General features: G+C 40.9%; 2 protein-coding genes across 5 annotated transcripts in view; one reads left to right on the top strand and one right to left on the bottom strand.

Annotated features, from left to right (window-relative positions):
* Positions 1 to 18,344, top strand: part of TEX10 (testis expressed 10) — a 58,627-nt gene extending 40,283 nt beyond the window's left edge. The window contains exons 10-13 of one of the 3 annotated variants that reach the window (XM_089913453.1): positions 6,991 to 7,071; positions 8,691 to 8,872; positions 13,931 to 14,141; positions 15,413 to 18,344. In XM_089913453.1, coding sequence (XP_089769579.1) covers positions 6,991 to 7,071; positions 8,691 to 8,872; positions 13,931 to 14,141; positions 15,413 to 15,526 — 588 coding nt within the window. In that variant the 3' untranslated portion in view covers positions 15,527 to 18,344. The remainder of the gene's footprint in view (positions 1 to 6,990; positions 7,072 to 8,690; positions 8,873 to 13,930; positions 14,142 to 15,412) is intronic. The other 2 variants (XM_089913452.1, XM_022600297.3) reach the window with 2 other exon arrangements.
* INVS (inversin) overlaps positions 15,821 to 23,912 on the bottom strand; it is a 136,630-nt gene continuing 128,538 nt past the window's right edge. Inside the window, exons 15-17 of one of the 2 annotated variants that reach the window (XM_022600295.3) lie at positions 21,115 to 21,344; positions 20,274 to 20,345; positions 15,821 to 17,314 (exon numbers count right to left, since the gene is read on the bottom strand). In XM_022600295.3, the coding sequence (XP_022456003.1) occupies positions 17,166 to 17,314; positions 20,274 to 20,345; positions 21,115 to 21,344 (451 nt within the window). In that variant the 3' untranslated portion in view covers positions 15,821 to 17,165. Of the gene's footprint in view, positions 17,315 to 19,027; positions 20,195 to 20,273; positions 20,346 to 21,114; positions 21,345 to 23,912 lie in introns of those variants that run through there. The other variant, XM_089913449.1, reaches the window with a different exon arrangement.

Here is a 23,912-nt window from a genome sequence, read left to right as displayed (position 1 = left end):
CATTGGTAGGCGGATTCTTAACCACTGCACCACCAGGGGAGCCCCTCATTGCAGACTCTTAAAGGCTGTACCTTAGTAATGGGGACACACACATACATAACATGAATATAGATTAAAGGAGAATTTCACGAAACAATTGCTGAGGACCTCTGAAAACATTGGAAACCATAAAACATTACTGAGAGATATTAAAGATGACCTAAATACATGCAGGGATATATAATGTTCATGGATTGGGAGACTCCAATATTGTACAAATAATAGCTCTCTCTAAATTAATCTATAGTACAGATTCAGTGTAATCCAGATCAAAATTAGAGCAAATGGTTTTGTGGAAATTGAAAAGGTGATTCTAAAATTTATATTGAAATACAGACGAACAAGAATAACAAGAAAGTGTTGAATGAAAATAAAGCCAGAGGGCTTGTACTATCAAATATCTTTTACAAAGCCATGGTAATTAAGCAGTTGGGATAATAGGAAAAAGCAAGTGGGGCACAAAAGGACTCTGAACACAAACATGCTTCCAATACTAGGGAACCCTTGGGTGGTCTTTAGAGGCAGCTTGGTTGAAGTGAGTTTGTTCCCCCCACAAAGCATGTATGTAAAGAAATACTGGGGTAAGGAAAGAGCCCCAGAATAGAGGCAGGTTGTCTATCTCTTTCTTACCGTTTTTATTATTCATTGATAATAGTTGAGACATGGCCAACAGGGGAAAGGTAAAATGTAATCTGCCAAAGGTAAATTTGACGACACTTTCTTAGAACAGTTGAGCCCTGTTTTGTAGTGTGAGTATATGGAAATTTTCATTCTGTAAATATATTCCGTGATGTAATTTTATTGGGAAGTGAAAGAATCTCTAAATCTGAATTTTAGTATTTTAATAATTATAATTTCTTTCTTTTACTTGCTCTTTTTAACATTTTAATATAGCAATAAAATGATTTTATAAAAAGTGTTAGGTGCATGACATTTCTGTTTATTTCCTGGTAAAATTAGGTAGAAAATACTTCAATGTAGAAATTAAATGTACAAAACCTTCTTAAGAAAAATGAAGTTTTATATTTTTAAAAAACCCTTAATTTCCACATTGTATTAAATTAGCATGCCTGTTCTGGAATTGTGCAGTGTGAGGTCAGGGTTCTGAAGTGTGCAAGTTTTTGTTAACACTGTAATTGCAGAAGTGAGGATTGCCTGTATTTGTGTATGTTTATGTGTGTGTATACATCTATGTGTTTATATTTTTATTTACTTTTATTTTGAAGCATTTTCAAACTTAGAGAAAAATTATAACTGCAGGACAAAGAACTATTTTCTTAGACTATTTGACAGAGTGCCCATACCTCATACTTCAGCATACAGGCATACTTTGTTTTAAAGCACTTTGCAGATACTCTGTTTTTTACAAACTGAAGATTTATGGCAACCCTGCATCGAGGATGTCTGTTGGTGTTCGTGTTTCCAACAGCATCTGTACACTTCATGTCTCTGTGTCACATTTTGGTAATATTTGCAATATTTCAAACTTTTTCATTGTTACTGTATTTTTTATGGTGATCTGTGATCAGTGATCTTTGACATTACTATTGTAATTGTTTTGGGGCATCACGAACCATGCCCACATGAGACGGTGAACTTAATAAATGTGTGTCTTCTGACTGCTCCACCAACCAGCCGTCCCTCATCTCTCTCCCTGTTCCCTGAGACACAACAGTACTGCCATTAGGCCAATTAATAACCCTACAATGGCCTATAGGTGTGTTCGAGTGAAAGGAAGAGTTGCACAACTCTTACTTTAAATCAAAAGTTAGAAATGATTATAAGCTTAGTGAGGAAGGCATGTTTAAAGCCAGGATAGGCTGAAAACTAGACCTTTCTGCCAGTTAGCCAAATTGTGAATGCAAAAGAAAAGTTCTTGAAATTAAAAGTGCTATTTTAGTGAACACAGGAATGATAAGAAAGTGAAACAGCCTTATTGATGACATGGAGAAAGTTTGAGTGGTTTGGATAGAATATCAGACCACCTACAACATTCCCTTAAGCCAAATCTATAGCAAAGCCCTAACTCTCTTTGATTCTGTGAAGGCTGAGAGAGATGAGGAAGCTGCAGAAGAAAAGTTTGAAGGTAGCCGAGGTTGGTTCATGAGGTTTAAGGAAAAGAGCTGTCTGCATAACATTAAAAGTGCAAGATGGGGCTTCCCTGGTGGTGCAGTGGTTGAGAGTCCGCCTGCCGATGCAGGGGACACGGGTTCATGCCCTGGTCCGGGAGGATCCCGCATGCTGCGGAGTGGCTGGGCCTGTGAGCCATGGCCGCTGAGCCTGCCCGTCCGGAGCCTGTGCTCCGCAAGGGGAGAGGCCACAAAAGTGAGGCCCGCGTACCACACACACACACACAAAAAAGTGCAAGATGAAGCAGCTGATGGAGAAGTTGCAGCCAATTATCCAGAAGATCTAGCTAAGATATTATTGAAGGTGGCTACACTAAACAGCAGGTTTTCAGTGCAGACAAAACAGCTTTATATTGGAAGAAGTTGCCATCTAGGACTTTCATAGCTAGAGAGGAGAAGTCAGTGCCTGGTTTCGAAGCTTCAAAGGTCATGCTGACTTGTTAGGGGCTAATGCAGCTGGTAACTTTAAATTGAAGCCAACCCTCATTTACCGTTCTGAAAATCCTAGCGCCCTTAAGAATTATGGACTTCTCTGGTGGTGCAGTGGTTAAGAATCCGCCTGCCAATGCAGGGGACATGGGTTCGAGCCCTGGTCCAGGAAGATCCCACATGCCGCGGAGCAACGAAGCCCATATGCCACAACTACTGAGCCTGCATTCTAGAGCCTGTGCTCTGCGACAAGAGAAGCCACCGCAATGAGAAGCCCGCACACCGCAGTGAAGAGTAGCCCCTGTTCGCTGCAATTAGAGAAAGCCTGTGCGCAGCAACGAAGACCCAACGCAGCCAAAAATAAAATATAAATAAATTATTTTGAAAAAGAGAAGTGAGCAGAAAAAAAAACAGTTAAAAAAAAAAGGAATTATGCTAAATCTTCTCTGCTTGTGTTCTGTAAATGAAACAACGAAGCCTGGATGACAGCACATCTGTTTACAACATGGTCTACTGATGATTTTAAGCCCACTCTTGATACCTTCTGCACAGAAAAAAAGATTACTTTCAAAATATTACTACTCATGACAATGCACCTGGTCACCCTAGAACTCTCATGGAGATGTACAATGAGATTATTGTTTTTTTCATGCCTGCTCACACACATCCATTCTGCAGTCCATGGATCAAGGAGTCTTTTAGACCTTCAAGTCGTATTATATAAGAAACACGTTTTGTAAAGCTATAGCTGCCATAGATAGTGATTCCTCTGACGTATCTGAGCAAAGTAAATTGGAAACTTTCTGGAAAGGATTCATCATTCTAGATGCCATTAAGATCATTCGTAAAAAAAAAAAAAAAAAAATCATTCGTGATTCATGGCAAGAGGTCAGAATATCAGCATTAAGAGGAGTTTGGAAGAAGTTGATCCCAACCCTCATGATTTTGAGGGTATTCAAGACTTCATTAGAGGAAATAACTGCAGCTGTGGTGGAAATAGCAGGAGAACTAGAATTAGAAGTGGAGCCTGAAGGTGTGACTTTTATTGTAGATATCTCATGATAAAACTTTTAATGGATGAGGAGTTGCTTCTAATGGATAAGCAGAGAACGTAGTTTCTTGAGATGGAATCTACTCCTGGTGAAGATGTGAAGATTGTTGAAATGACAGCAAAGGATTTAGAATATTACATAAACTTAGTTGATAGAGCAGTGACAGGGCTTGAGAAGATTGACTTCAATTTTGAAAGAAGTTCCATTTTGGGTAAAGTGCTGTTGGAAGGAAGAGTCAATCTATGTGGCAAATTTTATTGTTGTCTTATTTTAAAAGAAATGTCCACAGCCACCTCAGCCTTCAATAGTCACCACCCTGATCAGTCAGCAGCCATCACCATCAAAGCAGGACCCTGCACTGTCACAAAGATTATGACTCACTGAAGGCTCAGATGATGGTTAGCATTTATTAGCAGTGGAATATTGTAAAATTAAGATATGTACATTGTTTTTATAGACAACGCTCTTGTACATGAAATGGACTACAGTGTAGTATAAACATATCTTTTATATGCACTGGGAAACCAAAAAAATTTGTGTGACTTGCTTTATTGTGATATTTGCTTTATTGCTATATTTATGTTATCGCAGTGGTCTGGAACCGAACCCACAATATCTGGGGTATGCCTGTATTTGTCTTAAACAAGACCATTCCATTATGTAAACACAATATAGCCATCAGAATCAGGAAATTAACATTAGTATATTACTGTCATCTAATCCTCAGACTTTACTCGTGTTTTGCCAGTTGTCCCAATAATGTACTTTAAAGGATCCATCTGAAATGATTCATTGCATTTAGTTGTAATGTCTGTTTAGTCTTTTTCAAAATCTGGAATAGTTCCTCAGTCTTTCCTTGTCTTTCGTTGACGTTGACACTTTTGAAGAACACAGGACGGTTATTTTGTAAAATTTCTCTCAATTCAGGTTTAATTTATTTTCTCATGGTTAGATCAGGTTATACAAATTTGGCAGGAATATGACATGAGTGATGCTGTGGTTTTCTGATTGCATCCTGTCAGGTGGTGCGTGGTTTTGATTTGTCCCATTAGACGTTCACTTTGATCACTTGAGTAAGTGGTATCTGTCCACGTTCTCCACTTTTTACTTCTTCCTCTTAGTTATTAATAATATTTTATGAGGAGATACTTTGAAACAATGTAAATATCCCATTCCTTTTTGGTCTTCGAATTTATTCATTTATTTATTTTTGTTAGTATGGTTTCCTGTATTTTCCAGTGGGTTAAAATTCCTTACTATCCTTATTAATTTTGATACTCTCATGTTTGCCATGGTTACCTCCTGAAAGCTGGCTTCTTTGTTCTTTTGATACATCCTCATTTTTCTCGGAGTACAGTTGACCCTTGAACAACATAGGTTTGAACTCTGCAGGCGCACTTATTTGGAGATTTATTTCAGTAGTAAATACTACAGTACTACATGACGCATGGTTGGTTGAATCTGCAGATACGAGGAACCTCAGATATGGAGGGCCGACTATGAAGTGATATATGCAGATTTTCGATTGCATGGAGTGTCGGCACCCCTACCCACTCCCCCCTACATTGTTCAAGGGTCAGCTTACTTCCTTACTTTCTTGTACCACAAATTGTTACAGATTCATGTTGTATTTTCCCTGTTCCCGCCCTGCAATCAGGTATTTCTTTAAGAAGCCCAGTTTTCCTTTAAGTGGAGAATGGATTTTAGAAACCAACTTCTGGACTCTTAAGTGTGGTCATTGCTATTAGCTGTTGCTGTTCCCGTGCCCTATCAGTGAACAGAAATCAGGAACACAACACCCCTGGGTTCATTCTAGCTGTCTCCTTTTCTCTTGTACCTGCCTTTTCTGATGGTGGGAAACCTGACTTCCATTTTGCTTAATATATTTACCTACTTCATCAGTTACTTTGCCTGTAATCAGTCTCCTTTTGGCGCCACCCCTTTCCCATGCAGGCATCTTCCTTATCACATTTGAACTCCAACTCTTGGGGACAGTGTGCCTCCATTTGTCAATGGGTAGCCTGCTCTGGGCCACTGAAGCTCTCCCACCCACTCTAGTGGTGATGTCTAGCTTCGCCTCATGCAGTGTCTTTAGAACTGAATTGTTCAGGAAGGGGAGGGGAGGCAGAAGGGAAGGGATTGAATGATCGTTTATTATTGAATGGACCTTTCAAATATGATTTATCATTTATGAGTGAAAATATTCATTACACTCATTTCGAAGTAGAAAGATGGCATTGGAAATATGTTGTTTCCGTTGTTACCTATAGGTTTAAAAGATAAGACAATTGTGGGCTCCCCTGGTGGCGCAGTGGTTGAGAATCCGCCTGCCAATGCAGGGGACGGCCCCGGTCCGGGAGGATCCCACGTGCCGCGGAGCGGCTGGGCCCGTGAGCCATGGCCGCTCGGCCTGCGCGTCCGGAGCCTGTGCTCCGCAACGGGAGTGGCCACAACAGTGAGAGGCCTGCGTACCGCAAAAAAAAAAAAAAAAAAGATAAGACAATTGCCATGTGAAAACTCTGGGTGGTCACTCTACAAGAGGTTTTATAGCGACATAATGCATAGAGCTGTTGATTTTTTGAGGACAGTCCTCTTGAATTTATCTTGACTATTCATTCTCTTCCTAGAGTGATATTCTTTCCACCAGTCTTATCTTTGTCTTTCCGTGGGATTTTTCTGCATACTTGATTTTTGGTACTGAATTCCATCAGCTTCTGGAGTTGTGTTGTGATTCTTTGAAGGACTTGATGCTGTCCTTCCCTCTTCTTGTTTTCTTGAGAACTTAGAAAATGAAAAATACTAGAGATTTGATTCCCATCTCACTCATATTTTTCTTCTTTTCCTATAGACTATTTTCCTTTTACCTTTAGGGAATAAGAGGCAGTATTATAATTAATTTGAACATGGTATTGGTATTTTCTGAATTATAAGTTTTTTCAGTGTTACATTTTTCCACCAAATGGGAGAAAGGCTTTTGTCTGCCCTTTGTTCATGTCACTGAGATCTCCTATTGTAGCACTTACTTAATAGAAATGTAGTCTCTGCCTTGGTAGATTGTAAGCTCCTTGAGGGCTGTGAGACAGAAGAGTTTCTCTTCTTTCATTCCTATGCATAGCACCTAATAGGCCTAGCTCAGTGCTCAGTAAATGTTTAATAAATGAATTATTTGGAAAACTGGACCATTTATATGAGGCTTGATTGTTTGACATCTGTACCTTTAAGTCACTTTTTGTTAAGTTTCCTTTTAATATATAGAGCAAGTAGATTTTTTAAAAAACTACTGAACTTGTTTCTGACTTAAAATGTTCTGATTTGGTATTGCTTTTCTCCTTTTCTGACAGACAGTTTGTCACAATTTATTGGTTATCCCTGCCCGAAGCCAAAGCTTTGACATCCTGCAAAGTGCCATCAGTAAGCATTTGGTAAATATACTTAAAATTTTTTTCTGTTACACAAAAGCATAGCATTGGTTAAGATTGAGTTTGCCATAACCAAGGAGAGAGTGAGTGTCCAGAAGTCTAAGCTTAATAATTTCATTATGCTGAGGTGAGAACTGAGAAACCTTGGTGTTTTTCCTGGCTGTTACTAATTAATTCTGTGACCTTGGGAAAATCTCCTCTTTGCCAGGACCTTACTTTTATATCTGAGCAATGAAAGACCTCTTACACCTCAGGTCCTTCTGACTTAAAATGCTTTAGTTAACATGTGCCAGGTGTCATTGTGTTGGGAATCCAGCATCTGTACTGGGGTTCAGTTTCCACCCAGAAGGTTTGGGGTGTAAAGTAGGGATGTCACCTCACAGGCTCAAGGCCTGGTCACTGGAAGCCGTGAGCTCAGCCATGAAACTGACTTGTCTTTTGGCCAGTGGGTGTCTCTCGTTCCCATTGGCATTAAATTCTCATTAGGTATGCCTAGGTTTTGCTTTTAACTTCCTCCAACATTTACACTTTGCCCTTTGGCTTTTACTATAATGATGTGAGGGGAGACTCCAAAACTTTTATCTTCTGGGGATTCTCACTTGTTTGGATAATTTTACAGGCATATCTACACCGCCTTTTCTTTACTTCCCTCGAGTTGGAAGATTACCGCTTTGAATCCTCAGTACTCTCTTTTCTCCCTGCTATCAAACTTCTAATCCTTATACACTGTGTCTCCAAAGATCCCCATCTTTTTTCTTTTCTTTTTTTTTTACTTCCACTCCAGAAATTTATGCCCTTTGACTACATTCACTATTCTAGTAAAAGATCAACATTCCAGTGTTGATCTGGCCACTTTTTTCAGACAGCCTGGATAAAGGTTAAGACCTCAGAACCTACAGAGTTTAAGATAACTCAGCAGTAGTTTGCAGGAGATTTAAACCATGTATATACATGCAGTTACAAGTTAGAGTCCACCTTAATGACAATTTATACAGTAGAGTCCAGGTGAGTTAGCATACCATGATGTCCCTTATCTGGGTTTTGGGACAGTGAAGCAGTCAAGTGTAAGTATAGTATTATCTTACTCCATTATAGGTATTTTCCTTAGTTATGTCTGAATGACTGGTTAAATCAAAGGGCAGGGGAAGGATAATTGAAAAAGGAACTGTGGTTTGTACATTTAATTATCTGGGGTGGGGGTGGTGCCAGATATTAGAGCTTACTGGTCTGAATAATCTGAAGATCATGTAAATGTGATTGCTGGTATCACGATCTTCTTTGGATGTATGAAATAATCCTTTTAAATAATAGTATTTCTGTCCATCAGTAGAAATTGTAACGTCTAGAAAATTTTAGGAGACTTTGTCATGAAGGGGAGGCAGTGGATTGGGTTAATAGTATTTCTTGAGTTTGCGTATTTTCAGAGTCATTTAACGTAGCAACTAAATTCTCAAAGGAAAACAGGATCTTAAGGTGTGGTTGGTGGCATGGCATGTATTATGTATATACAAGTTTCCACCAGTAGTGATGGAAGGTTAACTCTCCAGATAGTGGTGTTTGGTTTTATTCTGGGGAGAGGGGCTGTTGTGAAGAGGTCATTAATCTCATTTTTCTCTGCCTAGGTTGGGTTGACTGTAATTCCTGACAGCACGGTGGGCTGTGTTTTGGGTGTTATCTGTAAGCTCCTGGATCATACGTGTGTACTTAGTGAGACGCTGCTGCCATTTCTGGCTTCTTGTTGCTACAGTCTTCTTTATTTTCTGCTCACTTTAGAGAAAGGAGAAGCAGAACATCTAAGAAAGAGGTAATAGTTTTTGTATTCTTAAACTTTAATTTTTTTCCTACTTGTTCAACTCCCCTCAATCAGTCAGGCAGTCGGTCAGTCATTCAATCTGTAAGAGATATTTCCAAAATCTAATTCTCTTTTAGAGTTTGTATAAACCTAGCTAGCTTTTCTTTGTTCTTTTATGAATCCCCTTTGTGATGGTGAGCAGTCTTAGTTTTTTTTTTTTTCCTTTAAGCTACAAATTTGAAAAGTTAGATGGCATTAGAAAGTTTCCTGAGAGCTTTCCTTATTAACTTTGCTATAGATCTGGCAAGAAAAAAAATTCTACTTTTAGAAAGATGAGCTTACTATTAGTACAAGCCTTTGTATTTTGTTTTGGGCTTCATTAGAACTAGCCAGCATGGATTTTTTTTTTTTTTTTTTTTTTTTTTTGGCGGTACGCGGGCCCCTCACTGTTGTGGCCTCTCCCGTTGCGGAGCACAGGCTCCGGACGCACAGGCTCAGCAGCCATGGCTCACGGGCCTAGCTGCTCTGCGGCATGTGGGATCCTCCCGGACCGGGGCACGAACCCGTGTCCCCTGCATCGGCAGGGAGACTTTCAACCACTGCGCCACCAGGGAAGCCTGCCAGCATGGATTTTTAAATTCTTGGGTTTAAGGAAATTGTTCTAAGATGCTAGTGTTTTTAATTAGTACTTTTGCTCCTATATAATTTTTAGACTAAAGCTTCTAGGATAGTATAGAAGATTTCACTTTAATTTTCAGAGTGTTCTCATGCTTATGTTCTCATTGGTATGCTGTTAACAATTCATTGCAGAAGGTTTTTTAAAAATCTAACAGATGAGCAAATATAAGAAAATAAAAATCATTCTATCACATTTTGACATTTGCCTTTTTTGAGCTTTTAAATGTCACCAAAATATACATATGATTGTATAAAACATTTCAGTAGTTTAGAGTATAAACTGAACACCTGTTTAACCGACCTCCCGGTTCAGAAATAGAACATCGTCAGCACACTTTCTCCACAGTTACATTTCTCTTCTACATCCCCAGAGATCACTTCTGTGTTAGTCACTTCCTTACCTTTTTATTTAAAAATTTTATGTGCATTTATAAGCAGTTTCATTTTTGTTTTGCATATTTTAAGAATTTGATATATAAGAGGAATTATACTATATGTATTTTTTGTGACTTGATTTTCATCATCATTTGTGAGAGTACTCATGTTGATTCGAAGATGTATTTCATTCATTTTTGTTTCTCTATACCAGGAGTCAGCAAACTTCTTTCTGTAAGGAGTCAGTGAATATTTTAGGTTTTTCAAACCATAACGTCTCTTGTCAGAACTACTCAGCACTGCCCTGGTCATGTGAAAGCAGCATTAGATGATACATAAAAGAATGGGTGTAGCTGTGTTCCAGTAAAATTCTGTTTACAAATACAGGCTGTGAGCTGGATTGGCTGTGGTCTTGTACCCCTGCTCTGTAATATTCTGTTATATGAATGTACTGTAACTTATCCATTTTACTGTCAACAGACATTTGGATTTTTTCCATTAAGTGTGTGTATTTAAAACTTTGTACATTTCACTGTTAATATCCTGTAAAATTTACACATAAACAAGCGTAGATTTGATGGTGCTTTTCTTACCATCATCACACTTTCGGGCCTGATAGTTCAAGAAAAGGCTTTGTAAATAGCAAGGAACTTCTCGGGGTTCTAAAAATTTTATTTATGAAATATGTATATTGCTGTTTGTCATTTCCTGTCACTTGAAATGTAGCCCATTTGTGATATACTCTGATAAGAAGTTTCAAAGATCTTTTTTAGTTTCTTATAGAAAAACATCCTGCTTTGATTTTATATGGTTGGACTGAACAAAATTCACTGTATTTAATACATTTTGCCTCTGTAAAATTCTGTTTTTAAAAGTGTTTTGTACTGTGTATTGAGTTTGATATGCATCTCTCAGGATGACATTAGTCACAAAGAAGTGTTGGCAGTCAGAGTCTTAGGTAATTAAGTTTCCCTTTTGGGCTGCTCCTACCCTCCTAGAGAAGGTGTTTGTGAGATTACAAATAATGAGAGTGCCAGTCAAACTACTGGGAGCTTTTGATTTCACAAGTGCTGACCAAAAAATCGGGCTTGACCAATTTGAGGTTTTCACATTTGAGTGGCCACTGTACTTTGAAGAAACTATTCTGTTGTCTTCTGGATTCATTGTTAGTAATGAAAGATCTGCTGTTCAACTTAGCCCTTTTGGTTCGTAGGTAGTAATCTATTCTTTTTTTTTTTTTAACATCTTTATTGGAGTATAATTGCTTTACAATGGTGTGTTGGTTTCTGCTTTATAACAAAGTGAATCAGCTATATGTGTACATATATCCCCATATCTCTTCCCTCTTGCATCTCCCTCCCTCCCACCCTCCCTATCTCACCCCTCTAGGTGGTCACAAAGCACCGAGCTGATCTCCCTGTGCTATGATCTCCCTGTGCTATGCGGCTGCTTCCCACTAGCTGTTTTACATTTGGTAGTGTATGTATGTCCATGCCACTCTCTCACTTTGTCACAGCTTACCCTTCCCCCTCCCTGCGCCCTCAAGTCCATTCTCTAGTAGGTCTGCGTCTTTATTTCTGTCCTGCCCCTAGGTTAGTAATCTATTCTTTTCTATGGTTTCACTGTTTTCTCTTTGTTGCATTGCAAATCAGGGTGTATCCTAGTATAGGTTTGTTGTTATTTATCCTGCTTGAGACTTAGTGTACTCCTTTAATCTGAAGACTTAATGTTTTTTCTTCAGCTGTGTTTTTATTTCTGTTATCTTCCCCACTGTTTCTTTTCTCCCCTAAAAACTCCTTTTAAACATAGGGAGTTTCTCATTCTGATTCTTTTGTTTAATCCTTCTATTGAGTTTTTATTGTATCAGCTATTGTTTTCTCTTTCATCTATTTTGAGTTTTTACTCGGCTCTTTGTCATTCTTGCTTTATTGGTGTTAAAGGTCTTGTCAGTTTGTTCTGTTTGCTCTCTCTCTCTCTGGTGTGGGAATTCTCTCATTTTGGGGAGCAGGTGGGGCTCTGGAGGTTGTCTCTAGTGGGGCTGAACAAACAAGCTCATGTTTTGGATTGTATAACTTTCTCTGAATGCATCTTTTGTGAGAGTTTGTGGAGGTTGTGGACACCTCCCCATGGGGCAGTTTCACATTTGCATTTTCCTGGCTTCCAGCTCTGTGCAGGGAGCCCAGTTCTAGCTCCCTGCTTTCCATACCTGGGGCTGAAGCCTCAGCTTCCAACATTGTTGGCTGTTGAATACCCAGCCCCCAAATCCCATATCCAGTTTTGTGCTCCTGTGTATCTTCGTGAGTTCTGGCATAGTTTCTGGCCCCTAGAGATATCACCCATTCTGGCTTTTGAGCTTGGCTGTATTTTTGTTTTGTTTTTTAAAGTATATTATCTGTATTTCCCTGTGTTTGGGGAGTGGAGGGGGGTTGGTTGGTATTATCTGACCAGAATACATCAGAAGTTTGCAGAGTTAGTGGAACTCCTGAAAATTATCTGTGAAATATTGGACTTTCATCAGTTCCTTTAGAGTGGTTTAGAACCATTGCTTTATGTTGACCTTAAAATCTCAGCTTCATAACAATTTATATAGAGTTGGTACAGTTATTTCTGTGCATGACAACTCTTAGAAAACCCTAAGAATGGCTCTTCAAATGGTATTGCTTACATCGTTCATGGTACCCAGGTCTCTCTTCTTTTTGGCCTGACAGTTTTCTTTAATTGTGGTGTGTGAAGGTGGAATTCTAAACTTTACTCACCCATTCAGTATACTTGTATTTGGTGTAATGTAGAATCCATAAGCTCTTTTAGCAGTTTTGATCCACAGTTATTTGAAATCCACTGAAGTTCAAGTAGAGAGTGAATATATTGGATCAGTACAGTAGTAACTTATTAAAAAGAAAACCCAAGGGGTAGGAATTGTGGAGGTAGGAATTTGAAACCCAGCAGGAACCAAAGCAGCTTCCTCTATTCTTTTTTCTTCTAAGTTTTGTGGTCTTTAATCTCTGTGCCTTTGCCTCCTCATTAGCTATGTCTACAGTCTGGCTTTCTCTTTCCTCCTTGCACATGGCTGTCCTAACCTGGCTGTGCATGAGTCCACAGGCTGAATAAAGTCTCTTCAAATAAGAGGATCTGTTTGGCTTAATGGATTTGGTATCTACCTTTGATGCAATTGCTGTATGTGGAGTTGGGAGGGGGGTCAGATGGTGAAAGGTCTGGAGGTAGGCTTTCTTAGAAAGACTTGGGACTGGGAGGATTATGCACTCTTGGTAGAGAAATTGTAACAGGCTAAGGTCAGAGCCTTTAGCAGCCAGTGAACTTTTCCTCCAAAAGGATATTGCTCCATTTAATTGACACACTTCTAGAATGTGGTTAGGCCACTTACCTCTATCATAAAACATTTTTGTTCCTGTTGTATAAAGATACTGAAAGAATGATGCTCACTGAAATTTGGATTTATTTACCATCTCTGGCCTGTAATAGTTCCCTTACTGGCTGTTTTCTCAAATCCCTTTGGTTCCTTGTGAGCACATCTTTCTCTGGAAAGCTGCCCTGTTCTGACACATTGAAGAGACTCATAATCCAGGTCAGAGGCTTAGAGTTTCATGAAGTTCTTTTCTTCCCTTTTTGCCATTGGGACATTCTTACTCTTTTGACATTTGGTGTTGTGTAATAGACAGTTGAATAATGTCCACTGGTAGAGAATAGTACGCATGTATAGATCATTCTGTGGTGAATTCTGTGTTAAGTATGATCACTAGGGCTTCAAGAATGTCTTGTTAAGCCCAGGGAAACGCTGGTTGCTAGGCTTCCTGAAACCTGTAAAATAGGGGAAAGCAGCTGATGCTTCACTGCATTTGCTTTTTTAGCTCTGATGAAACCCAGTTCTTATTAGTTTTGGTTTCTGGGGTTTTATCAGAAAACACCGCGTTTCTTAAAAGGACATTTTCAGTCTTGGGAAGTATGGAAAGGGCACTTTTCCTGTATGCGTTGGTTCGCTGACTCATTTCTGTTTTGTAGGGACAAGCTGTGGGGCGTCTGTGTCTCCATCCTGGCACTCCTGCCTCGAGTGCTCAGGTTGATGCTGCAGAGCCTGCGGGTGAGCAGAGCTGGACCTGAGGAGCTGCCTGTTGTGGGCCAGCTGCTTCGCCTGCTGCTGCAGCACGCACCCCTCAGGACTCACATGTTGACCAATGCCATCTTGGTGCAGCAGATCATCAAGAATATCACAGTAAGAAACATGGAGCAAGGGCTTTGTACTTTCATACTAGATTCATGGGCATGGAGGTGCTCTTGGGAGGCCAGTGTTTCTGTGCGTTGACGGACTCCTGGAATTAAGCCCAGTGTGGTGATTTCTTAGGGCTTCCCCTGCCGTCTAGTAACTGACTGTCACTTAACCAGCGGGGTGACTTTGATTGCAGAATCAGTACTAAAAACCGTAAAATACTCAAACTGAATTAAGGTGGCAGGCAGCTTAGTTGGAAAAAGTACAGGCATCAGAGTCACTCCTACCTGTTTTGTGATACAGATTCTATTGCTTAACTGTGATAATTTGGCACGTTGTGTGGGGTTTGTTTTTTTTTTTACCTGAGCTTTGTTTTCCTAGCTGTAGAAATGGGAATAATAGCAACATTGTTGGGTTTTGTTGACCATTAAATGAGATCGTCCACGTAAGGTTTACACTGTAACTGATAGTTACTAAGCACCCAACAAATGTTAGCTGTCATTAAGGAAATTTAGCAGGAATAAACTAAGGCCTATTTCTAGTCACTTAGTTCACTGGAGAGGCGGAAGAAGTTGGAAGTTGCAGGCTTCAGCTTTGTCTAATGGTTGGTTCTCTGTGTTCACCTGGGGCGGGCAGTTCTGTGTATTAAGGATTCCCTTGGTGTTTTTGGTTTGGGAGAGTTAAAGTGAGGTTTTTTTGTATAGGCCTTTGATTGGAGGGGGTTATTAATTGGTATATGTAATAATACTTCAGAGTAATAGAGCTTATACCTACATATAACAAAAGATGTATTCTGAATTTTCTCAGTAATGGAAGAGGATGCAGAATTCAGAAATAGTAGAAGGGAAGAAAAGTTAAGAACTTGGATCATTCCGAGGTTGGAGAATCAGCCAATCTCTATAAGAATGACGAATTGAGACCTGTTGAATCATTATTCTCAGTGAATGTTACGAGATTCTACAATGCGAAGGGGCGGAAGTACAGAGTGTAGGGGTGGTTAATGGAGAAATTTCATTAGTCCCTAGCAAATGTGGGAGGGAAGAGACCCAACAAGAAACTGGTAGCACTTTATACTTGAGGATGAAACTAGGAATTTTAACTACCTGTGGTAATAATACCTGATTAATAGGTTCCTTTTTTCAGTGAGATTTCATTTGATAACTTATAGATGAGGATACTGTCGCAAGGACTGTTTGAGATCTTGTTTGGGTGGGGGAGAAAACCATGAGGAAGCAGTTTTGGTACCACTCTCATATTACTCTTGTTTTTCTCTGCAGACATTGAAGAGTGGAGGTGTTCAGGAGCAGTGGCTTACAGACTTACATTATTGCTTCAATGTGTACGTCACTGGGCATCCCCAGGGACCCAGCATGTTGAGTACAGTGTATTGAAAAGGCGCTGTGGCACCTCTGTTTGAAATCGTTTATTCACATCTAATTTTGAAGAGACTGATGTAATAAATGTTTGTCATTAAAGCTGAACTTTTAAAGAAGTTGTTTATGAACCTTCCTTTGCACTGAAATAGGAAAATAATGCTTGGGAGTTCCCATTGATGCACAGGCTGGCTTCCTGGACTAGCATGTGATATGTGGTAACAGGTATTCTGTATTTCCTAGCTAAGTATATATAAAATACAAAGCGATAATATGGTACCTTCTACTGTATAGTAAGAAATAAGCTCAGTCTCTGTGGTCCCGTCTAGGCAAACTTTATTCTTTTTGTTCTCAGCCCCAGTTCATTCAGACAGCAACAAACTAAACTAGTTTTTGGTTTGGTTTTGTTTGGGAGTGGTTGCTTCTCACTCTGGAGTTGTGTTTCCAGAGGATGTCTAGCAAGATTTCAAAACAGTGCTCCCATTTGTTGTGGATTTACCTGTACCTAAATGGTCGTTGGTCTGAGCTCGTACAAAATGGTTTTCTACTAGTGATCCATTATAAGAGTTCTTAATTTATGTTATAATCATTTTCATAAAAATGAAGTAATTTAGTTAGCCAACTGTAAAAAATCCAGGTAATTAAATAACACTTCATTGCTTCCAATCTCTTACTGTCAGGACAGGGGTGGCAGTAATCTTAAAATGCAAGCAGTTCTAGAAATATTTGTGAGCCTAATATGCCATTGTTTCTGCCTGTCTACATTCCTAGTAGCTTTGCCCTTAAAAAATGTGAAAAAGCCCACAATCACTGGATTTTATTTAAACCACGTGTTCTTAGAGAGCTAGAATGCATAGTTATTAGCACAGTTTCCCATGCCAAAGGAAAAGCATTTTGACAAGGTTGCTCACCTCTGCAGGTCAAGCAGAAAATACACGTGGAAGGTTAAGGCCTGAATTGGCACCCCGTGCATGAATGTCTGGTCTGTAGACCTTCCCGACTGAGGCCTTGGTGCTGTGCTACTGCTGGTGCTCAGCAGAAGGAACGCCATTCACAGGACGTGGCAGCAGCCTGTGGCCTTCAGAGGCTGACACGGCAACCGTAAAATGTAAGCAATCAACAGTATACCTATTACAGTCTTACAGTGTCTAACAGCAAAACACTGGGTCATGACTCTGGTCTAAAAATTAAAACTGATGATGTTGGAATAACAGGATGTGGTGTCTGTAATGAAGTCCATTGCATTAGCTTCCAGAAAAGTAGTGAACTGAAGGCATCTGCTGTGGGACAGGCTCTTCCCCATCTCGCTTAGGTTCTTCACTGGAGCCAACAAACCAGGCTTGCACCAGTTGAGGAGAAATCCCAACCCAGCAGCGTCTTTAGTGCTCACTTCCTTAGTTTTACTTAGACTTATTAGAAATACTCTTTTCCAGTCGTCCTCACGGACGTGTAGGCACACGGGCAGTTTTGCACAGGTATAGTCTACCCTGGTCCTTGCAGCACTGGCTAAGAATTTACAAAACAGTGCTGTGTAAGAGCAGAAAGAAAACACATTTCTCTCGGTTGTTACCACATTTTCAGGCTAATAAGCCTTCAGGTATGGATATTAAAGTTTTCCCAAAGTGTAAAAGCTAATCAGAGAATTCTGTACTAGCTATTAGAACCGCCCCCTCCGGGCACAGTCTTCCTCCATAGGCAGTCGAAGCTTTGTTTTGTTTCTTGATGGGTTAGCTGATTGCAGGTTATAAGAAAAATTCTTTGATCTTCCACTGTTCTCAAGGAGGTGTATACACTGCAAGTTGCTCACTGTTAAAAACAAATACCAGATATTCAGATTATTATTATTGCTACTATTATTATTATTTTTGGCCACGCCGTGCGGCCTGCAGGATTTAGTCCCCCGACCAGGGATCGAACCTGCGCCCCCTGCATTGGGAGTGTGGAGTCTTAACCACTGGACCGCCAGGGAAGTCCCGATATTTAGATTATTAATTTTAATGCTGAAGGACAGAGTTGATTGGTGGGGAGGAAGAAGGGTTTAGGTTTGGATTATCTATGGGGCTGAATAAGGTGATGGCTAGTTTATTGTAGAGACAGGAGGACGTCAGCCCTCCATTTTCCATCCTCTCAAAGATACCTGACATCTTTAAGGAATAGCCCTGACTATGAGGGGGCAGCTGCTTGAGGAGGTAGGACTGGAACTTAGGTCTTCAGTCTGCCTGGAATAACTGGTATGATATTGCTTTCTCTGTGCATCTCTGTAACATAACACAAACATATCTATCATTTAACTTTCCCTGTGCCACATACTTGGCTATAGTCCATTCTAGAAAATAGGTTCCTTTGAAAACTATTCAGGTGATTGATAGAATAATAGGCATATCAAACAAAGTGGATTTTTTTTTTAGGCCTTTTTATGACTTTGAAATCACAGAGTTACAGGATGCTACAGTTGAAAAATTTTAGTGGTGCGCTCAACCCTCTCACTTAACAAATGAGGATACTGAGCCCCCGACCAGTTAAGAGAACTTGCCGAGGCCGTACTGCTGGATGTCGCTCCTAAGTGGAGCAAAGAAGCAAACATGAAAGGTGAGTAGTTTTTAAAAAAGTTACAAAAATATGTCTTTCTCTCATCTGGTTTTATTACTGTTACTTCAATAAAGTTAAAGTGAACTGTTTCAGAACTCTGGTGTGTTTGTGGCTGCCTTTGTTATCAAGTCTTGAGTTGTCATCTGCATACCCCTCTGTAGGTGGGCAGGAATATTCTGCATTCATACAGGGGGTACCATTTTTTAGTAATCACTTAAGCCATGGTTATTCCATTCGTTGGAATGGAATTTTTTTTAGAGGAAGTTCTTTTATTTTTAACAAGAAGGGCCCCCAGATTTAGGACATTGGTATATATATATGCTCTCTGATCATGACTCTGCTGCTGTTCTCTGTGGGTGTGGGTGGTTTGCAGGTGGGTGTAGAAGACTGAGGAGAATGTGATTGTTTGCCTCCTGGATGCAGGTAGAGAAACAGTCCAAGGACTTTGTTACTTTGCTCTAACCAGCTCACTTTCTGCTCCTTGTTATAAGAGGTAAAGGCAGTACCGAAGTCTCTCCCCAGATTGAAGGGGTTAGGAGCCACAATCTTCGCTCAAATATTTGAGCGCCTACAATGTGCCAAACAATGTACTAAAGCTAAGTAGAACAGTGAGCAAAATCCAAAGATCCTTAACCTCGTGGGATTCTCAAAGCAAAAATTTCTATTCAAGGTAAAGACAAATGAATGGTTTGTCCTTGGTTCCATTTGCCGTCTGTGATTCTGCACTGCAGAAACTTCCTTATATGTATGTCCGTGTCATGCCCATTTCATGGAAATTTATAGACTGTATTCTGTATAAAACACAGGCTGCAGCTAACTAGCTAGCAGCTCTGGTGACCATCAAGACTTAGTCACAGGTTAATGGTTAATGTGGGTAGGTGGGCCTCATAAAACCTTTGTCCCCCAAGCTTAGGTTTAGGAAAAGATTTTGGTCCTCATCTGTTTTCAAGCCAGTGTAGGACAAACAAGCTGATAGTTTATATGACGTCCTAAGAAACCATTATTTCTTTTATTTATTCTGTCCTTTAACTGTGAGTCCTTTAACTAAAACCCTTTATGCCACTAATCACCTTCATTTTTAAAGATTTGATAGTCCTGGACTTTTGAGACAAAGTAAAAAATGCTCTGATTATCTCATTTTAATATCTGATTATCTAAATGCTACTTCTTAAGTAGTTTTATCTGACAGTGTGTTTTTGAAACTATTCTTTAATTCACTCAAGTGTCACTAGAGGTTTGTTTTGTTTTAAACCTAGAACCATGGGCCTGATTCCTTTGAAAGTCTCTAATTGCCCCTGATTAGCCTGTCTATATTACATGAGTTGCCCAACTCTTATTAAAGCTTTGGCAGTACTTACTGTCCCCCCACCTCTTGGTTTTCCCCCCATCAAAAATAAATGAATGTTAAAGTTCACGCTGACAGTCATTGTTCACCTTCCCAGCTGTGCTCTGTTCCTGCAGGATGACTGTGGATCAGGGACTGGGGGGAGTGTGTTGCCATAACCACCCATGAGAAACACTGGACCTGGCATTAACTGCTGACAGCACTGAACTTATCACCCAAATTTAATTCTGGCATGAATGAAGGGGCCCTGAGTAAAACAGCCTTGTCTTGTGGCTAAAAAGAAAGTTCCCTGAGCTGCTCCTGTATGAGTGGAAGTGTGCACAGTTGAGCCTGAGCTGGACATGCTATTAAATATTAAAATATTAAATGCCTCCTTAGGGGGCCCTAAAAGGCAAAAGTCAGAATCTATGGTCAAGGGGCTTCTTCCCATCTTTGGGAAGGAGATGGAGGACCTTAATGTGAAACCAAAACAGAGCAAGAACTCCCAAGATATTACTTTGAAGAATGACAGTATTTGTGTTTCCCCCTCCTGTATGTGAACAAGTATGTAACAGTGATCAGTAATAGGTGCCACGTATTGTTTCTGCTGGAGGTAATGTTATTAAGCTTTTGGTTGCAAAAATAACTTGCCTCTTATGGAGAAGAGATGTTTATTACAGTGGTAATTCCATGAAAGGGGGATGAAGAACACATGTAATCCTGAAATCAAATGACTCTTGGAACCCCTGGCAGTCTGTTCTATTGTCTTCCACCTTTGGGGATGAAACAAAAAGGAACTGTTTCCCCACATGGTCTCCCCACTCTGCTTTGCCCATGCAGTGGCTGCCTTACCTGAGTTGAGACCCAGCACAGAATGGGCTTTTGAAGATCTTGTGGGCTGATGTACTTTTCCTTCTTGAGAACCTGAAATCAACCAACAGTGATCATCTATTTCTGACCAATGACAACTGTGGCCTGACCAAGTTCTGAATTCTTAATTAAGGTGAAGGCTTGAGCTTGCAGGTGTCTGCCAAGATAGATTAGGTATGGTGTGGAAAAACTACATAGGCCTGCCCGGGCCAAGTCTGCAGATTTTGCTGCCAGGGCCACAGATCTGTTTGTAAGGGTGCCCTGACTTAACTTTTTTTTCCACTGGGGAGCTAGCCAGTCCTGTTCTCTGAGTTTATTTGGATGGGCACTTTGCAGAGCTGAAAGTGTTTCAGTATGCAGCTGTTCATCTGCTAAACAAGTATGTACTGTAGGGCTTGGATCTGGGGTATTCCCACAGACAGGCCACTCTGTACTATCTAAGCATAGGGAAGGTCAGTGTGAGGCAGGCAGGGTCTGCCTGGGCCTGGAGTCCTCTAAATGGAGAATTTTAGGGAAAACAGGCAGCAGCCTAGAGTGGTTGCTGTGGTGAGGCTTTCAGTCATGAAGCCCAGCAGACAATCTCTTGGCTGTAAGGCTTTCTCGGGTGAGATACCAGAATACCTCATGAAACCAATTCTGACCCAGAATTGCTGGAAGGGAGGCACTAATAATGATGAGAATTCTGTTGGTGCCTGGAAGTTTAATAAAGTTCCTACCTGAATGGAGGTTTGCCCAATGTAATTAAATCCTGTTTTCAAATTCTGATGTGACACACTCTGGGGGTGCTTGTTGTAAACTACAAAGTACCCAGAAGGACAGTTACCGTAGATCTGCTTGAGCACTGAGTGCCTGGTGGGCTTGGTGCCTGAGCTGCCCTTGGGTGGACTCTTGGTGGTCCTGCTTACTGCCATGGCCTTTGGGGGTTTCAGTTCCAGTTCCTTCCTCCAAACCTGGAGGATCAAAGCCATGTACTCTCGGTTCCATCTGTCCATATCTCTGGTTCCAAGCTGCTTTATGTGCAGAAGGTGGGACAGGTGCTTCCTGAGCTGGTAGCTGGTGGGGTCAGAGGAGGGGAGAGACTTTAAGATCACAATATTGAGAAAACCAATGTTCCTTAAAGTTCCTAGAAGCTATAGGAAGAGTAGTTGCTGAACTCTTGGGAGATTCAGTCAAGCTCCCATTCCTAATTTCACTGGCAGTATGTTGAATATTGAATTCTGTCTTTGTCCATCAGTACTTCCTGAACTAGGAATCAATCAGATGGGTCCTTGCCCTCAAAGTGGGACAGGCCAATGTGTAAACAAATGCAGTATGAGAAGTACTATGTGAGAGCAAAGAGCTAGATGGCTGATATTTGTGCTGGGTTTTAAGGGATGAGTAGGAGCTTGCTAGGCAGGGAAGGGCATTTTAAGTAGCAGAACTGGCATGAGCAGAGGTAGATGCATTTGTGCAGGAATGTTAAAGTGAGATGTGTGTGAAGCATTATGTATTTGGTAAGGGAAGGAGGATGGGAGGCTGGGCTACATTGTGGAAGCTGTGTCAGGGGAGTTGAGTCATAGCCCAGCCCATGGCTGAGTGTAGCTCCTACCTGGCCCCTACCTGATCAGGAAGGCTGGCCAGACCACCTGGAAGCTGCGTAGCCCGTCCAGCAGTGCTCAGGAAGGGTGTACAGTAGGCAGAGCCGATCATCCACAGAATAAAGCCAATAGCATTGTTCAGCCAGGAAACTTGGGGAAGCAGGCCAGTTTGAATCAAGACCACAAACAAAGAGGCTCGCCACCTTTGGAACCAGTTTCCCCCACTCTGCCTGGGCAGGAAAAGTAATTCATAGCCCCAGCCATTGCTGAATACAGCCTTCAGCCTGTCCAAGCAGGGAAGCTCACCAGAGCACACAAGAAGCTTTGTAGCCCACCCATCAACCTTTCTTACCGTAGCACTTGAAGAGAGCACAGCCCGTGGCTCCCCCACTCCGCCCCAGAATAGAGCTAGTGGCTGTGTCTGGCCAGGGAATTCAGTGCACAGTCTTTTACCCAATTTGGGTCCCTGAACAATGAGCTATGCAGGCCCTGGGCCTGTCCTGCTGTCCCACCAGAGCAAGGAAACTAAATCATACCCCTGCCTACTGCTGAGTGTAGTGCCCAGTCCCGGCTGTCTAAGTAAGCCTGATCAGAGAGCCCGGGCAACCGCGGAGCCCATCCTGTAGCCTCACTTGAGGAGGAAACCAAACCAACAGTCCTGTCCAACTGTTCGCAGTCAGCAGTGGCAGCACCCTCCTCCTCCCACCCCCTGCTCCACAACCTCAGAGTTTGGGCAGTGGCCCTGCCCCCAAAGAGACAGCAAGCCCCACCTGCTCAAATACATTACCAGCAGACACATCCAGAAACCCAAACGGAGCTGACTGTTGAAGAGTTCAGTTTGCTCTCTGCCAAAGCAAACCTGGAAGAGGAGCCTGCTTATTCAAATGCACAGATGCCAACATAAGGAATCAAGGATACAAAAAAATGAAAAAACAAAAACAGGTAAACATGACACCAAAGGAAACTTTAAAAAGCTCTGAAAACTGACCTTACAGAAATGGAGATCTGTGAACTGTCAGACAAAGAATTCAGAATTCTCTTAAACAAGTTTAGTTGTCTGTGTGATCTTATAGTTCACTAAACAAAATTAGACAAACAATGCATAAACAAAATGAGAAAAAGTTCTAAAAAATAAAAACTATCAAAAAAAAAGCCAAATCCTGGAGCTGAAAAATAAAATGCCTGAACTGAAGAAATCAATAGCTTCAAAGGCACACTTAACGATGCAGAAGAATGAATCAGTGACCTAGAAGACAGGACATTTGAAATTATCCAGAGAAGGCAATAAGAAAAAAAGAAGTAAAAAAAGCCTATGGGAGACGTATGGGACACAAAAGAAACAGTATCTGCATTATGGGAATTCCAGAAGGGACAGAAAGTATATTTAAAGCAATAATGGCTGCAAACGTCCCAAACCTGAGAAGAGAAATAGACATCCAGACCCATGAGGCTCAAAGGACCTCAAATAGGTTGAACCAGAGTAGGACTACACTGAGACACATTATAATTATTAAAAGTCAAAGACAAAAATAATTTTGCAAACAGAAAAAAGAGAAGTTACATACAAGTGAACTCCCATAAGACTATAAACAGATTTCTTGTCAGGAACTTTTCAGGAAAGAATGGGATGACACGTTCAAAACGTTGAAAGAGGGCTTCCCTGGTGGCGCAGTGGTTGAGAGTCCGCCCGCCAGTGCAGGGGACGTGGGTTCGTGCCCCGGTCCGGGAAGATCCCACATGCCGCAGAGCGGCTGGGCCCATGAGCCATGGCCACTGAGCCTGTGCGTCCGGAGCCTGTGCTCCGCAACGGGAGAGGACACAACAGCGAGAGGCCCGCGTACTGCAAAAACAAAACAAAACATTGAAAGAAAAAGACTATCAACCGAGAATACTATACCTAACAAAGTTCTCTTTCAGAAATTAAGGAGAGATAAATACTTTCCCAAATAAGAGCTGAGGGAGTTCATCACCACCACACCTGCCTTACAGAAAATGCTAAAGGGAGTAAAGTAAAAGGACATTAATCATCTTAAAGCAGTGTAAA

The sequence above is a fragment of the Delphinapterus leucas genome, chromosome 6, assembly GCF_059928025.1.
Source record: "Delphinapterus leucas isolate spDelLeu-1000000601 "Yukka" chromosome 6, BTC_Dleu_Yukka2, whole genome shotgun sequence".
NCBI classification, from domain to species: domain Eukaryota; kingdom Metazoa; phylum Chordata; class Mammalia; order Artiodactyla; family Monodontidae; genus Delphinapterus; species Delphinapterus leucas.
This window is presented reverse-complemented; position numbering and strand designations above follow the sequence as displayed.